Source organism: Hemiscyllium ocellatum, chromosome 6 (assembly GCF_020745735.1).
Source record: "Hemiscyllium ocellatum isolate sHemOce1 chromosome 6, sHemOce1.pat.X.cur, whole genome shotgun sequence".
Classification (NCBI taxonomy): domain Eukaryota; kingdom Metazoa; phylum Chordata; class Chondrichthyes; order Orectolobiformes; family Hemiscylliidae; genus Hemiscyllium; species Hemiscyllium ocellatum.
In genome coordinates, this window is record NC_083406.1 from 2,946,414 (window position 1) to 2,962,359 (window position 15,946).

At 44.8% G+C, this 15,946-nt stretch overlaps 1 protein-coding gene across 3 annotated transcripts in view; it reads left to right on the top strand.

Annotated features, from left to right (window-relative positions):
* Positions 1–51: 51 nt before the first annotated feature.
* Positions 52–15,946, top strand: part of ercc5 (excision repair cross-complementation group 5) — a 59,417-nt gene continuing 43,522 nt past the window's right edge. For 2 of the 3 annotated variants that reach the window (XR_009644792.1, XM_060825789.1), the window contains exons 1-5: positions 179–223; positions 6,355–6,467; positions 8,036–8,211; positions 10,781–10,893; positions 14,726–14,818. Coding sequence is in view for 2 of the 3 variants with exons in the window: in XM_060825789.1 (XP_060681772.1) it covers positions 180–223; positions 6,355–6,467; positions 8,036–8,211; positions 10,781–10,893; positions 14,726–14,818 (539 nt within the window). In the remaining variant the exon portion in view is untranslated. The other variant, XM_060825790.1, reaches the window with a different exon arrangement.

Here is a 15,946-nt window from a genome sequence, read left to right on the forward strand (position 1 = left end):
CCCACTGAATGCGTTCCGCCGGCTCCTTCCGGTGATCTTGGTTCCGGCCCTCCCTCTGTGTGATGGGGACGGGGGTGAGACTGCGGCCTCCCGGTTATGGTTGGGCCCCGCTCCCGGCAAAGTGCGCTTCCTGTGGTCCGCTGTGCTGAACATCGCCCCCCCCCCCCCCCCTGACGGTAATGTTAATTGGGCTGGAGGGGTTCGGGCCTGGGTCAGACACTGTGTGAGTTAACAGTAAACCTTCGTGCGGCTGCTTCCGTCTTTTTTAGACTTGATCATTTTAGTCAGTGACCCTAAAAGGAGAGCTCCTGGTTAGTTTTTTTCTCCACGTTATTATCTTGTTTTCTAAGAGTGCTGCCCTTGCTGAGGTGTACCTTTCCTGGGCAGTGACTGTCCAGGAGCAGAAACCCTGTGGAATTAAACCCTCCCATTCCCCCAGCCCCAGCCCCAGCCCCAGGCCCAGCCCCAGCCCCCTCCGTGTGTCTCACTGACACTGGGATAAACTGGATAGAGACAGGACAGGTCAAACCTGTGGCACTGTTGGCAGGAACAGATTGCACCTCAGTCTGTCGCCATGTAGGCAAATCTATCCCTCACTGTGTTGTAATCAGTAAGCCAGACATTTAACTCAGGTTCAGTGAGGAGCATTAAAGTGTATGCCAGGAATTCATAAGAATGAAGCACGTACTGGGATACAGCGAAAAAAATATTACAATCTGATTGAAGATTTGTAGCTCGAGTGTCCGTTGTTGTGGTTCTGCTCGCCGAGCTGGAAGTTTTTGCTGCAAACGTTTCGTTCCCTGGCTAGGGAACATCATCAGTGCTGTTGGAGCCTCCTGTGAAGCGCTGCTTTGATGTTTCTTCCGGTATTTATATTGGTTTGTTCTTGCCGTTTCCGGGTGTCACCAATATAAATACCGGAAGAAACATCAAAGCAGCGCTTCACAGGAGGCTCCAACAGCACTGATGATGTTCCCTAGCCAGGGAACGAAACGTTTGCAGCAAAATCTTCCAGCTCGGCGAGCAGAACCACAACAAAAAATATTACTTTGTGCACTATCCAGACAAATCATTCTGTACATAAGTACATCAGAATAATTGAACAGAATGCAGGATATAGTGCTACAGCTACAGCGATTCGATCAGTTACAGTGTGGAAACAGGCCCTCCGGCCTAACAAGTCCACACTGACCCGCCACCCTCCCATACCCCTACATTTACCCAACACTACGGGTAATTTAGCACAGCCAATTCACCTGACCCGCACATCTTTGTGACAATGGGGGGAAACCCACGCAGACACAGGGAGAACATGCAAACTCCACACAGTCAGTCACCTGAGGCGGGAACTGAACCCTGGTCTCTGGCGCTGTGAGGCAGCAGTGCTAACCACTGTGCCACAGTGCCACCGACAGAGAAGATGCAGAGAAAGATAAATGAGAGTTCTGCTCTAAATCTGATGACAATGGGGAAGAAGGTGTTCTTGAATCTGTTTGTACTTATTTTCAAAATTTTGTAACTTTTGCTGGATGGAAGAGAGGTGGGAGGAGACTTTGACTGTTTTCACAAGGCAGCGCAAACAATAGACAGAGTCAATGGAAGGATGGCTGGTTTGCATGATGTATTGGGCAGCATTCACAACTCTCTGTGATTTCTTTTGGCCTTGGACAGAGCAGTTGTCATACTAAGTTGTGATGTATTTAGATAAGCTGTTTTCAATGGTGCATCAATAAAAATTGATGAGTGATTGTGGACATGCTGAATTTCCTTAGCCTTCTGAGGAAGGAAAGACACCGGTGTGCTATCTTGATCGTAGTATTGATGTGGATGGACCAGGATAGATCATTTGTGATAATTATTCCCAGGAACCTGAAGTTCTCAACCATCTCCACATCAGCACCATTGATACAGACGGGGTGCATCCGCCATTCCACTTTGAAGTTGATGACCAGCTCCGTCATTTTGCTGACATTGAGGGACAGATTGTAGCCTTTATGTTTTGCCACTAAGCTACCTATCTCTTTTCTGTACTCTATCTTATCACTGTTTGGGATCCGGCCCACTACCGTGATGGCATCAACAAATTTGTAAATGGAGTTAAAGGTGAATTTGACCATACAGTCATGAATATATAAAGACTATAGTAAGGGGCTGATGTACTTATGTACAGAATGATTTGACTTGAACGTTTCAAACTTGAACTTCACATGCCAGTATACTAGCGTACACTAAATAATCCCAGAATTCAAGGGTCAATGAGTTTTATGCACAAGGGCACCTCACCAAGACATCTTCCACAGATTTTTTCAGGATGCAATATTCAAATTAATAATAAATTAACAAAAGGAAATTTAAACCAATATTTTGTATCATAGAATCCCTATAGTACCGATAGAGACCATTCGGCCCATTGACTCACCAATCATCCAACCTAGACCACATGGCTTAGAGATGGACAGGACTGGCAGCTTAATGTTCCAGAATACAAATGCTACAGGAAGGACAGAAGGGGAAGCAAGAGAGGAGGGGAGTGCCCTTTTTGATAAAGGATAGCATTACAGCTGTGCTGAGGGAGGATATTTCCCGGAAGTACATCCAGGGAAGGTATTTGAGTGGAACTGAGAAATAAGAAAGGGATGATCACGTTATTGGGATTGTACTATAGACTCCCTAATAGTCAAAGGGAAATAGAGAAACAAATTTGTAAGGCGATCTCAGCTATCTGTAAGAACAATAGGGTGGTTATGGTAGGGGGTTTTAACTTTGCAAACATAGACTGGGACTGCCATGGTATTAAGGGTTTAGATGGAGAGGAATTTGTTAAGTGTGTACAAGACAATTTTCTGCTTCAATCTGTGGATGAACATGCTAGAGAAGGTACAAAACTTGACCTACTGTTGGGAAATAAGGCAAGGCAGGTGACTGAGGTGTCAGTGGAGGACCACTTTGGGGCCAGTGACCATAATTCTATTAGTTCTAAAATATGGATGGAAAAAGATAGACCAGATCTAAAAATTGAAGTTCTAAATTGGAGAAAGGCCAATTTTGACGGTATAAGGCAAGAACTTTCGAAAGCTGATTGGAGGCAAATGTTCGCAGGTAAAGGGACGGCTGGAAAATGGGAAGCCTTCAGAAATGAGATATCAAGAATCCAGAAAAAGCATATTCCTGTCAGGATGAAATGTAAGGCTGGTAGGTATAGGGAATGCTGGATGACTAAAGAAATTGAGGGTTTGGTTAAGAAAAAGAAGGAAGCATATGTCAGGTATAGACAGGATAGATCGAGTGAATCCTTAGAGTATAAAGGCAGTAGGAGCATGCTTAAGAGGGAAATCAGGAGGGCTAAACGGGGACATGAGATAGCTTTGGCTAATAGTTAAGGAGAATCCAAAGGGTTTTTACAAATACATTAAGGACAGAAGGGTAACTAGGGAGAGAATAGGGCCCCTCAAAGATCAGCAAGGTGGCCTTTGTGTGGAGCCACAGGATTTGGTGGGGGGGGGGGGGGTACTAAAGAAGTATTTTGCATCAGTGTTTACTGTGGAAAAGGACAATGAAGACATAGTGTAGGAAAATAGATGGTTTGCCCATATTACAGAGGAGAAAGTGCTGAATGTCTTGAAATCATAAAAGTGGATAAATCCCCAGGACCTGATCAGCGCTACCTGAGAACTCTGTAGGAAGCTAGAGAAATGATTGTTGGGCTTGTTGCTGAGATATTTGTATCATTGATAGTCACAGGTGACGTGCTGTAAGACTGGAGGTTGTCTAACGTGGTGCCACTATTTAAGAAGGGTAGTAAAGACAAGCCAGGGAACTATAGACCAGTGAGCCTGACCTCAGTGGTCGGCAAGTTGTTGGAGTGAATCCTGAGGGACAGGATGTACATGTATTTGGAAAGGCAAGGACTGGTTAGGGATAGTCAACATGGCTTTGTACGTGGGAAATCATGTCTCACAAACTTGATTGAGTTTTTTTAAGAAGTAACAAAGAAGATTGAGGAGGGCAGGAGTTGGGAGGTCATGCTGCGGCTGTACAGAACATTAGTTAGGCCACTGCTGGAATATTGCATGCAATTCTGGTCTCCTTCCTATCAGAAAGATGTCGTGAAACTTGAAAGGGTTCAGAAAAGATAGACAAGGATGTTGCCAGGGTTGGAGGATTTGAGCTACAGGGAGAGATTGAATAGGCTGGGGCTGTTTTTCCTGGAGTGTTACTGGCTGTGGGGTGACCTAATGGAAATTTATAAAATCATGAGGGGCATGGATAGGGTAAATAGACAAGGCCTTTTCCCCAGGGTGGGGGAGTTCAGAGCTAGAGGGCATAGGTTTAGGGTGAGAGGGGAAAGATGAGACCTAAGGAGCAACATTTTCACGCAGAGGATGGTGCGTGTGAGGAATGAGCTGCCAGAGGAAGTGGTGGAGGCTGGTACAATTACAGAATTTAAAAGGCATCTGAATGGGTATATGAATAAGAAGGGTTTGGAGGGATATGGGCCGGGTACTGGCTAGTAGGACAAGATTGGGTTGGGATATGTGGTTGGCATGGACGGGTTGGATCGAAGGGTCTGTTTCCGTGCTGTATGTCTCTATGACTCTGAATCTAATAGACTCAAAGGGCTGTGAATCCATGGAGTTCACTACCCCAGAGGGTGGTGGATGCCGGGATAGTCAGAGTTTTAATTAGTAACAGACTAAAGGGTTATTGGGATGGGGAGCAGGCAGGAAAGGAGTTGAGGTCAAGGTGAGACCAGCTATGATTGTGTTAAGTGTGGAGCAGGCTTGAGGGGCTGTATTTCCCACGCCTGCTCCTGGTTTAGATTCTTATGATTGCTGAGGTGAAAAAAATTGACAAGCACAGCTGGATGGATTGATTTTTGAAATATCAGGGAGTTGATGGCAATGTAAAGTTGATACAAAAAAGGAGTTGAGGTTTGGGGCAGGTCAGCTGTGATCGTTTGAACAGCAGGGCATGCTTGACAAGTCACGTGGCCTACTCCTGTTCCCCTTTGTTATGGATTCTCTCTTCTCCCTCCTAATTCTAGTCAGTCCAGAATTCCATATTATTGTCTGCTGATCTTCAGTGTGGGACGTATCAGATATCTTTTGGAAATCCAAAGATCTATTGTACTTGTGACCACCTCAAAAAATATAACAACATGAATCAGACATCAGCTACTTTTCATAACCTCATACTAACCCTTTTTGAACAGTTAGAACCAACAATTTGTTTAACCGATCTGTCTCTGATAAATTCCAATAATTTCCCCCGAATTAATATTAAATTGACAATTCTATGATTCTAATTGAGGGAAAATTGCAGTTGGTGAAGGTGCCTTTTTTTTTGACTGACATGATAAACCGAATGTCCGTCTGCCTCCATGATGGACTTCGAAGATTCTCAATGATACTATTTCAAAAAAAAAGTGATGTGTTAGCCTGATTAATATTTATCAATTGATCAGTGTCACAAAACAGCTAATTTTGTCACTCTGCTGTTGGGAGTTAGATGTGAATTGTCTATGACATTTCTCACATTACAATGGTAGCTCTATTTCAAACAATCTGCTGGTTAGATGGCAGCTGGAGTACTCTAGGCAGTTGAGGTCACCACATTTATAGGGAAGAGGCAATTGCAGTAGTGAGGATGCAGAAGATACTGCCTGATCCTGGAGGATGCTGAAAATGTGTTGCTGGAAAAGCGCAGCAGGTCAGCCAGCATCCAAGGAACAGGAAGCCCTCAGGAAGGGCTTATGCCTGAAACATCAATTCTCCTGTTCCTTGGATGCTGTCTGACCTGCTGCACTTTTCCAGCAACACATTTTCAGCTCTGATCTCCAGCACCTGCAGACCTCACTTTCTCTTTGATCCTGGAGGATTACAGCTACGAGGAAAGACTGGGGTTACTTTCCTTGGAACAGTGAAGTTTAAGAGTGAGGTAATGGAGGGATATAAAATTAAACAGAGCATAGGTGGAGTTGATAGGAAGGCACATTAATGGAACAGTCAATAACCTGGAGCATTGAATTAAGGCAAAAGCCTCAGAGGAAAGTTAAGGTAAAGATTTTCCACCCAGAGTTTGGTGGGAATCCGGAACTCACTGTCTGAAAAGTTGATGATGTCAGAAACTCCCATAACAATGAAGTAGCATTTAGATATTTACTTGCATTACCATAGTCTCCAGAGCTACACAACAACAATTGGAAAATGGGATTACTGTAATTGAGAGTGTTGTTGATGTCCATGGGCATGATGCACTGACTGGCCTTCTTCTGTGATATAATGGTTGTAAGTGCTTTAAAATACTCCATGCTTACAAAAAATGCTGGGTAAATGTATTTTTTTTTCCTTACAGAATTCGTGTGAATTTAATCAGCATTATGGGGGTTAAGGGGCTGTGGAAACTGCTGGAGTGTACAGGACAACCTATCAGTCCAGAAACTCTTGAAGGCAAAATACTCGCTGTTGGTATCCTTTATGTAATTACTGCTGACCGTTAGAGTGACATGTATGAACAGCTTTGGTTGAAACTGACAAAGCCAATTATATCAGTTGGGTTTTTGGCATTCTAACTCTATAGTTGGTCTTCACTTTGTGATGTCGGTCCCAGTGGTAATGAGAGGTTAGTATCCGCAATAAGGAGAGCAGCTTCAGCACAAATTGATTGACGTGAATTTTTATCTAACTTTTTCTATGTTCTGCCTAATATTTAGCTCCTGAATTGTGTATAACCCAGGCGGAGAAGTGAAGGTTTTTGTGCTGCTTTTTTTTTGTGTCAAGTTGGTGTTTGGATTCAGGTCGCTGATATCAATTTAAAAAGTCACATTAGTACAAATCTCCAGTGTTTATTTTGAAAATCATCAACTTGAATCTTCTGGTGGTTTAGAAATAAAACAAGGAGTTTAACTATGTAGATACTGAATAGGTTTTAAGTTTATTTATATCACCTTTCCTTCAGTTTATAATCCAAGTGTCTAATGTGTAGTCTGTCATCTGTGGGTTCTACTGTGACTACTACACTTTTATTGGTCCCTCAGGCCAAAACTTCCTCTGGGCTCAGAAAAGCCTAACCTCTACTTTCTTGTGGCTTTCAAACTGCACACTCCACGTATGTCCGATTTTACAACCTCCATATCATTGCTTTTGAGAAGAAAATGTATTCTGCCATATTAAAAATATCTTGTCATACTTGTAATCTGATTGACTCATGTCAACAAAATCAGCAATCCCACATCGAAGCAGCCATGTGTTTAACTGCTTGGATCTGACACTCAGTCTCAGTCACATGGGACTTCTACTGCGTTGCGATCCATCAGCACTTGAAACTCGACCCACGGTTGGTATTGGCTGGAGTTGCTCAAACAACAGTCTGGGGTAGGAAATTATGGAATATTGTATGCTTATTTCCGTTTCAAAGCAGAGTGGCTGTCAACCAGTGTACGTGATTAGATTTGTTATAGTAAATCATTTAACGCCATTTAAATCACAGAAGGTCTGACTTTTTGTAATGGTTTTAACTGCATCGGTATAGCACTGTACTTCATGTGAAGGGAATGGTTAATGTAAGGGTCAACATTTTAAAACACAACTGCTTGTAAATGAATCATTGCGTTAAAAATACATCTGTGTCACTAAACCGTATCTAATAGTGACATTTGAAGGTGTGAAATATCTTACACTTTTCAGAGCATTCTAGACACTTCAGCAAACCCTTTTCAATCCGGGCTGCTTCCAAAATCCAGAATTCCCAGAGAAAATAGGTTGCTGGAAGAAATCCAGTTTTCATCCTCCATTTCAAATAACTATAGCAGGACTGTGTGTGTTTTCTGCTGGCAAACCCCACTCACAAAACATCCAGAGGAAAATTGGATTGCTCCCATAAAAGTGAAATGTGGCCATTTGCATCCCTCTGCATTTGGATGAAAATACAACCCCAGGTTTATTTCCGGTTTGATTTAGTGTTGAATCAGTGAAGCTAAATAAAAACTTTATAAAACAATACATAAACATAAAGTTTTTTTAACCACTGTTCGAAGATATCAGCATTTGGTTAAATCAAGCAGTGAAGGGAGCAAGGGATCGCCATGGTGATTCTGTACCAAATGCTCACCTTCTGATTTTGCTGCATCGACTGTGTAAGCTTCTGTTTTACCGAATCCGACCAGTAATTGTCTTTGATGGAAAGACACCTCTGCTCAAGAAACAAACGTTGGTAAGTACTATCAAATAATATGGTGTCATTTAACTTATTTCCAGTTCAAAATTATTAAAAGGACATTGTATAACAACGTAAAACTTTTATGTGGGCTTATAAAAGTTCCTCGGCAAGAGTTGAACTAATTAAATTTTAAAAATGAATTTATATGTGGCATGATGTATCCAAAGCGATGTTCTTTCTAAGCTGCACATCAGTGCTACCATGGAACAGATAATGAAGTAGCAGGCACTAAGTTACTGCAGCACACATTCTCCGATGCTGTAGCTAATGTACTATCACTCACTTTCCCACTGCTCACTCCCTCTCAATCACAGACTGCTTCTCTCCCATACTCACTACTAAAAACCTATTAGTAGCAAGCAGGTTTGCCTGGATGAGTGCGGCTTCAGCTACTGTCAAGAAACTGACTGCTGTCAAAGGTAAGGAAATGCACTTGATTGGTACCCCATTCACCACTTTCGACATTCACTCCGACCACTGATGCTCAGTGACTGGAGGGTGTACCACATCAATTTACAGCCGTTCATGAAGATATCACACTACCATCTTGTCGAGGACAATTAGAGATATATAACAACCAAATCCTGAAAAAGAATCAAACAATGTTCTTTTAACTCAGGAGTTTCCTCTGTAAGAACTGCCTCTCTTCCCTCAGCTTAACTGTCTCTGTCATTTGACTCTCAGGAGACCCTTGATTATCCACATGTTCACACCAATTATGGTTAGCATCTAGAATTTCAACTGCATGAAAGAGATGTTCCTTCCATCTGCAGTCAGCTTGTTCCAAAGCAGAATAATCCACACAATCTAGATTCCTCCTTCCCATAATAAATTTTGGATTAATTTTCTATTGACCACTCCCCCATGCAACTTGGTCACATGATCAGTTGCTGCACCCAAATTTTACCAGAACTCCTCTCCCAGAAGAACCTCAGGCAGACAGGGTATGTAGGAGTGTGAATTGCTTACCATCCCAGAAAAAACGTTGGCATATCTGCTGACCAGAAGGAAGCCAACCCAGCAGCCATAATGCACTGCTGGTGGCTGAACTGCTGGAATCTTACTTCTGCCCATCACTGGAGAGGAGGTCCCACCTTCTGGAACTGCTGGCTCTACCAATAGTGTCAGTAGTGCCAGAGCAGTATAGTAGGTGATGCTGGAATTGCTGACAGGCCCACAGAGGAGGCTTGGTGGATTCTGAAACAAAGTTGGGTCTTAGACAATGTCAGTTTGCTTACCTTTTAAAGAGGGGTTTGAAGTGGAGGCGGGTAAGAAGGAAGGCATTATCGTTTTGAGTCTCTATGAGTGGTTCCCCAGTGGGCAAATGGGACTCTCCAAAGGACAGCATTACCCCCTTCCTTCTCACCATTTTAAAATTGTATTTTTGTTTTAAGAAAAGGTTGCCCTCTCCCTCCAACCAATGTTATACTTTGAATCAGTTTTAAGACTTTCAGTTGACCCTGAGTCACTTACTTGGAAATGTTAGGCAGGCTATTGATTTTTTTTTTGCTTGCTGCTTGCCATTTGCGCCCCCCATCGTCCCAAACCAAACCAGGATGAGAGCTTGGGCTAGGGGTCGGAAGGTGGTGAATTAAAAATCATTGAATCCTTAAAGTCTGGAAAGAGGCCATTTGTTCCATCATGTCTGCAATGCCCCCATCCTATCCCCATAACTCCACATTCCCCAAGGCTAATCCACCTAGCCTGCACATCCCTGGACACTACAGGCAATTTAGCATGGCCAATCCAACTAACGTGCACATCTTTGGACCGAGAGAGGAAACCGGAGCACCTGTTGGAAACCCACGCACTCACAGGAAGAATGCAAACTCCAGACAGACAGGCGCCCGAGGGTAGAATTGAACCTGTGTCTTTGGTGCTGTGAGGCAGCAGTGCTAACCACTGAGCCACCATGCCACCCCTAGTGCCCACTGGATATGTCTTTTATGCTCCAGTGCCAAAAATAAAGCCAGCGGGGAAAAGTAATATTTAGCCCCTAGTTCTTAAAGGGACCATCACCCATCATAGTGCACCTTTTTTTCCTCACAAAAGTACATAACCTATCACAAGTATTGCTGAAGAATGGGCTAGGACACACAAGCATAATTTGGTACTGATTTATGTTCTATCTTCATTATATATTTAGTCCTGTGTGTTATTAATATGCAGTTGAGGGAACAGAGGAATAGTTGTGATTGAAATCTAACTTTTCCTGGAGTACAGAATGAGAGGTGAGGTAATGTAAATGTCTACAGCACCTTCACTGGCAGAGGTAGGTAAGTTTATTTTGGCAGCTTCTATTACCGTTACGAACATTGGAATTTATTATGGAAAAAGTTTTTAAAAAGTGTAAAATTTGACAAAAATTACAGATTATAAATTGTTTTTCAAACAAACCTTTCCCTCAGTTACTGCTTGAAGAGAGTTCCATCTGAGATGGGGTTAAACTTGCACTCAGTTCCCTTTGCCAAAGCCAAGTTGATATTTACAGGATTATGTCTGTACTGAATTGTCACACACTGGCATTTGTTCCTGCTTTACATGAAGTCATCCTCTATCTTAGACTAACAGGTGGCAAAGAAAGGAGCTGGCTGTTAAAGATACAAAGAAAACTACAGATAAGCTGTTGAGAACCATACTGAAGCAACATGCCTTAAAACATGTTCTTGGTAAAAGGTTAGTCAAGAATGTAAAGTTTGAAATTATGTTGATTTTAAACAGAAGCATGAGTTTCAGAATAAACATTTTCTGAAGTAAACGTTCCTCCTTGGTCATCGAGTGAGAACAATGTTTACCATTCAGTTTACAGAGGGTAAGAGGAAGGTGGATACCTGGCCCATTGGAGAGTGGGAAGGGGCAGTGGGAGGAAGAGAAATATGGGAAATAGAAGGAAGAGGTTTGGGAATGAAATTGAGAAAATAGTGGCAGGGTATTGGGGGAGGAGTGGGGATCTGATCATTTGACTGAATGTACCATTGAATGTTTTCCAATAGATTAGCACAGTTATGGGAATTCTGATATTGTCAAGGTTTGCCAGAACAGTAAGTATCAAATTGGAAGAGTGTAGGAGGTACAAATCCAGCTGTGAGCAGCCCTGTTTACAGAAAGAGCTAATTTGGGAAACCCGGTAATATGAATGGAGTTTAAAATGTAATAATTTGTTGATCATTGATCATGCAGTTATTCTAAAAGCCTGTTGCACTTCAAACATGAAAACTCTGCAGTTGGTTTAGATTAGCTGTGGATTTGCACTAATTTTACTTGACATTGCTAATGTTGCAAAGCTTTAATTACAAGATGATCTATAGATTCAAATGATGTTACAGTTTAATGGACAGTTTAAAATGGATTTTAGCACAGAGTTCATCTAAGTTAGAAGTTTCAGTCCACTGAGTAGTGGAACATTGTGACTCATACAGTAATTTAAATATATTTAAATAGTAGCTGAAAATGTGTTGCTGGTTAAAGCACAGCAGGTCAGGCAGCATCCAAGGAGCAGGAAATTCGACGTTTCGGGCCAGAGCCCTTCATCAGGAATGAGGAGAGGGTGCCAGGCAGGCTAAGATAAAAGGTAGGGAAGAGGGACTTGGGGGAGGGGCGATGGAGATGTGATATGTGGAAGGAGGTCAAGGTGAGGGTGATAGGCCGGAGTGGGGTGGGGGCGGAGAGGTCAGGAAGAGGATTGCAGGTTAGGAGGGCGGTGCTGAGTTCAAGGGAATCGACCGAGACAAGGTGGGGGGAGGGGAAACGAGGAAACTGGAGAAATCCGAGTTCATCCCTTGTGGCTGGAGGGTTCCCAGGCGGAAGATGAGGTGCTCTTCCTCCAACCGTCGTGTTGTTATGTTCTGGCAATGGAGGAGTCCAAGGACCTGCATGTTTTCTGTGGAGTGGGAGGGAGAGTTAAAGTGTTGAGCCACGGGGTGGTTGGGTTGGTTGGTTCGGGCGTCCCAGAGGTGTTCCCTGAAGCGTTCTGCAAGTAGGCGGCTTGTCTCCCCAATATAGAGGAGGCCACATCGGGTGCAGCGGATGCAATAGATGATGTGAGTGGAGGTGCAGGTGAATTTGTGGCGGATATGGAAGGATCCCTTGGGGCCTTGGAGAGAAGTAAGGGAGGAGGTGTGGGCGCAAGTTTTGCATTTCCTGCGGTTGCAGGGGAAGGTGCCGGGAGTGGAGGTTGGGTTGGTGGGGGGTGTGGACCTGACGAGGGAGTCACGAAGGGAGTGGTCTTTGCGGAACGCTGATAGGGGAGGGGAGGGAAATGAAATATATCCCTGGTGGTGGGGTCCGTTTGGAGTTGGCGGAAATGACGGCGGATGATATGCTGTATACGGAGGTTGGTGGGGTGGTAGGTGAGAACCAGTGGGGTTCTGTCTTGGTGGCGGTTGGAGGGGCGGGGCTCAAGGGCGGAGGCGCGGGAAGTGGAGGAGATGCGGTGGAGGGCATTGTCGATCATGTCTGGGGGGAATCTGCGGTCCTTGAAGGAGGAGGCCATCTGGGCTGTACGGTATTGGAACTGGTCCTCCTGGGAGCAGATGCGGCGGAGGCGAAGGAATTGGGAATATGGGATGGCGTTTTTACAGGGGGCAGGGTGGGAGGAGGTGTAGTCCAGGTAGCTGTGGGAGTCAGTCGGTTTATAATAGATGTCTGTGTTGAGTCGGTCGCCCGAGATAGAAATGGAAAGGTCTAGGAAGGGGAGGGAGGAGTCTGAGACAGTCCAGGTGAATTTGAGGTCGGGATGGAAGGTGTTGGTAAAGTTGATGAACTGTTCAACCTCCTCGTGGGAGCACGAGGCAGCGCCGATACAGTCATCGATGTAGCGGAGGAAAAGGTGGGGGGTGGTGCCAGTGTAGTTGCGGAAGATGGACTGTTCCACATATCCTACAAAGAGACAGGCCTACTTGCGGAACGCTTCAGAGAACACCTCTGGGATGCCCGAACCAACCAACCCAACCACCCCGTGGCTCAACACTTTAACTCTCCCTCCCACTCCACCGAGGACATGCAGGTCCTTGGACTCCTCCACCGCCAGAACATAATAACACGACGGTTGGAGGAAGAGCGCCTCATCTTCCGCCTGGGAACCCTCCAGCCACAAGGGATGAACTCGGATTTCTCCAGTTTCCTCATTTCCCCTCCCCCCACCTTGTCTCAATCGATTCCCTTGAACTCAGCACCGCCCTCCTAACCTGCAATCCTCTTCCTGATCTCTCCGCCCCCACCCCACTCCGGCCTATCACCCTCACCTTGACCTCCTTCCACCTATCACATCTCCATCGCCCCTCCCCCAAGTCCCCCCTCCCTACCTTTTATCTTAGCCTGCCTGGCACCCTCTCCTCATTCCTGATGAAGGGCTCTGGCCCGAAACGTCGAGTTTCCTGTTCCTTGGATGCTGCCTGACCTGCTGTGCTTTAACCAGCAACACATTTTCAGCTGTGATCTCCAGCATCTGCAGACCTCACATTTTACTCGAAGATATTTAAATAGTAGACCTGCTGTACCATGAGATCCCCAGTTTCCAAAGCCAGAAACTACAGGATGATAGCCAGTCGTTTTCCAAGGTGAAAATGTCAAACACTAGGTGGTGTAGGTTTAAGGTGAGAAGGCAAAAGGTTTAAAGGACACGCGTGTGGCAATTTTTTTTTCACGTAAAGGGTAGTAGGTGCCTGGCATTTAGACAGACGTGAACGGGCAGGGAATAGAGGGATATGAAGTTAGTTTAGAATGGCATCATGTTGGCTCAGACATGATGGTGTGCAGGACCTGTTCCTGTGCTGGACTGTTCTATGTTCTGTGTGTTCAGGTCATCTGGGGACAAGCAAATAGCTCTGAATTGCTGTGATCAGCACAGATTCTTCTTTGATCTCACCAAATTAATGTGAAGGAGAAAAAGATTTTCTGACTGTTGTTTGCTGGCACAACCTTGTATAGTTAGCATTTTAGGCGAGCTGAGTTTTTGAGTTAGTTCTGAAGCAGAGTCATATTGAACTCAATGTTAACTTTTAAAAAGCGATTTTTCTCTCTCCACAAATGCCTGCTGAGTTTCTCCAGTGCTTTCTCCTCTTATTTCACATTTATTTTTTAAATGCATTACCTTTCATTTGGTATCCATATTGATAACAGCTTTGCGCTAACATGTGAGTTACAATCAGAAAAGTTGCACATACTTTGAAAGTGGTGGTAATTTTCAGTAAACTTATTTTGATGTTTTTGAAAGAAACTGATGTCATTGAATTATGATGATTCATACCAACATATGAGAGCATTTATGAAATGGAAGATGGAAATACAGAGTAAAATTTTGTGTGGATAAATTTCAATGTTTGAAACTTGCTAATCGTAAATGTTTAATGTCATAAATATATTTAGTTCAGTAATATGAATGAAAAAGATGAAGTGACTATACAAATTCATAGTTCACTCAATCTTGCTGCTAGCATTAGCAACCAAAGAAATGTTCTCAATAGAAATTAAAAGTTTTACAAAAGTACTTTTCTGTTTTTGTCAACAGCGATGGGGTAATTCCCAGCCTTTCTCAGGTGAGAAGAGGAGAAACTGATGACATTTTTATTCTGCCTTCCTTAGAAAAGAAAGACGAAAATAGGTTTGTTCATTTTTGAAAAATAGACTAATGTTGAAGTAATTTTATGAAGTACTTCACTGGACATCTGTGTGAGCTATACATTGGGTTGGACAGTAACCATCTGAACACTCTCCCGTTCACTGCTCCACCCTGTTAGCGTCTCTATTGGTCAGTGCTTCCCTGTACCTGACCTTCCCACTCACCACTTCACTGTCCGACCCTCCCACTCACCACTTCACTGTCCGACCCTCCCACTCCCCACTTCACTGTCCGACCCTCCCATTCCCCACTTCACTGTCCGACTCTCCCAGTCACCACTTCACTGCCCGACCCTCCCACTCCCCACTTCACTGTCCGACCCTCCCACTCCCCACTTCACTGTCCGACCCTCCCACTCCCCACTTCACTGTCCGACTCTCCCACTCACCACTTCATTGTCCGACCCTCCCACTCCCCACTTCACTGTCCGACCCTCCCACTCCCCACTTCACTGTCCGACCCTCCCACTCCCCACTTCACTGTCCGACTCTCCCACTCACCACTTCACTGTCCGACTCTCCCGCTCACCACTTCACTGTCCGACTCTCCCACTCACCACTTCACTGTCCGACTCTCCCGCTCACCACTTCACTGTCCGACTCTCCCGCTCACCACTTCACTGTCCGACTCTCCCACTCCCCACTTCACTGTCCGACCCTCCCACTCACCACTTCACTGTCCGACTCTCCCACTCACCACTTCACTGTCCGACCCTCCCACTCCCCACTTCACTGTCCGACCCTCCCACTCCCCACTTCACTGTCCGACCCTCCCACTCCCCACTTCACTGTCCGACTCTCCCACTCACCACTTCACTGTCCGACTCTCCCGCTCACCACTTCACTGTCCGACTCTCCCGCTCACCACTTCACTGTCCGACTCTCCCACTCCCCACTTCACTGTCCGACCCTCCCATTCCCCACTTCACTGTCTGACTCTCCCGCTCACCACTTCACTGTCCGACTCTCCCGCTCACCACTTCACTGTCCGACTCTCCCGCTCACCACTTCACTGTCCGACCCTCCCACTCACCACTTCGCTGTCTCTGACTCTCCCGTTCACCACTTCACTGTCCGACCCTCCCACTCCCCACTTCACTGTCCGGCCCTC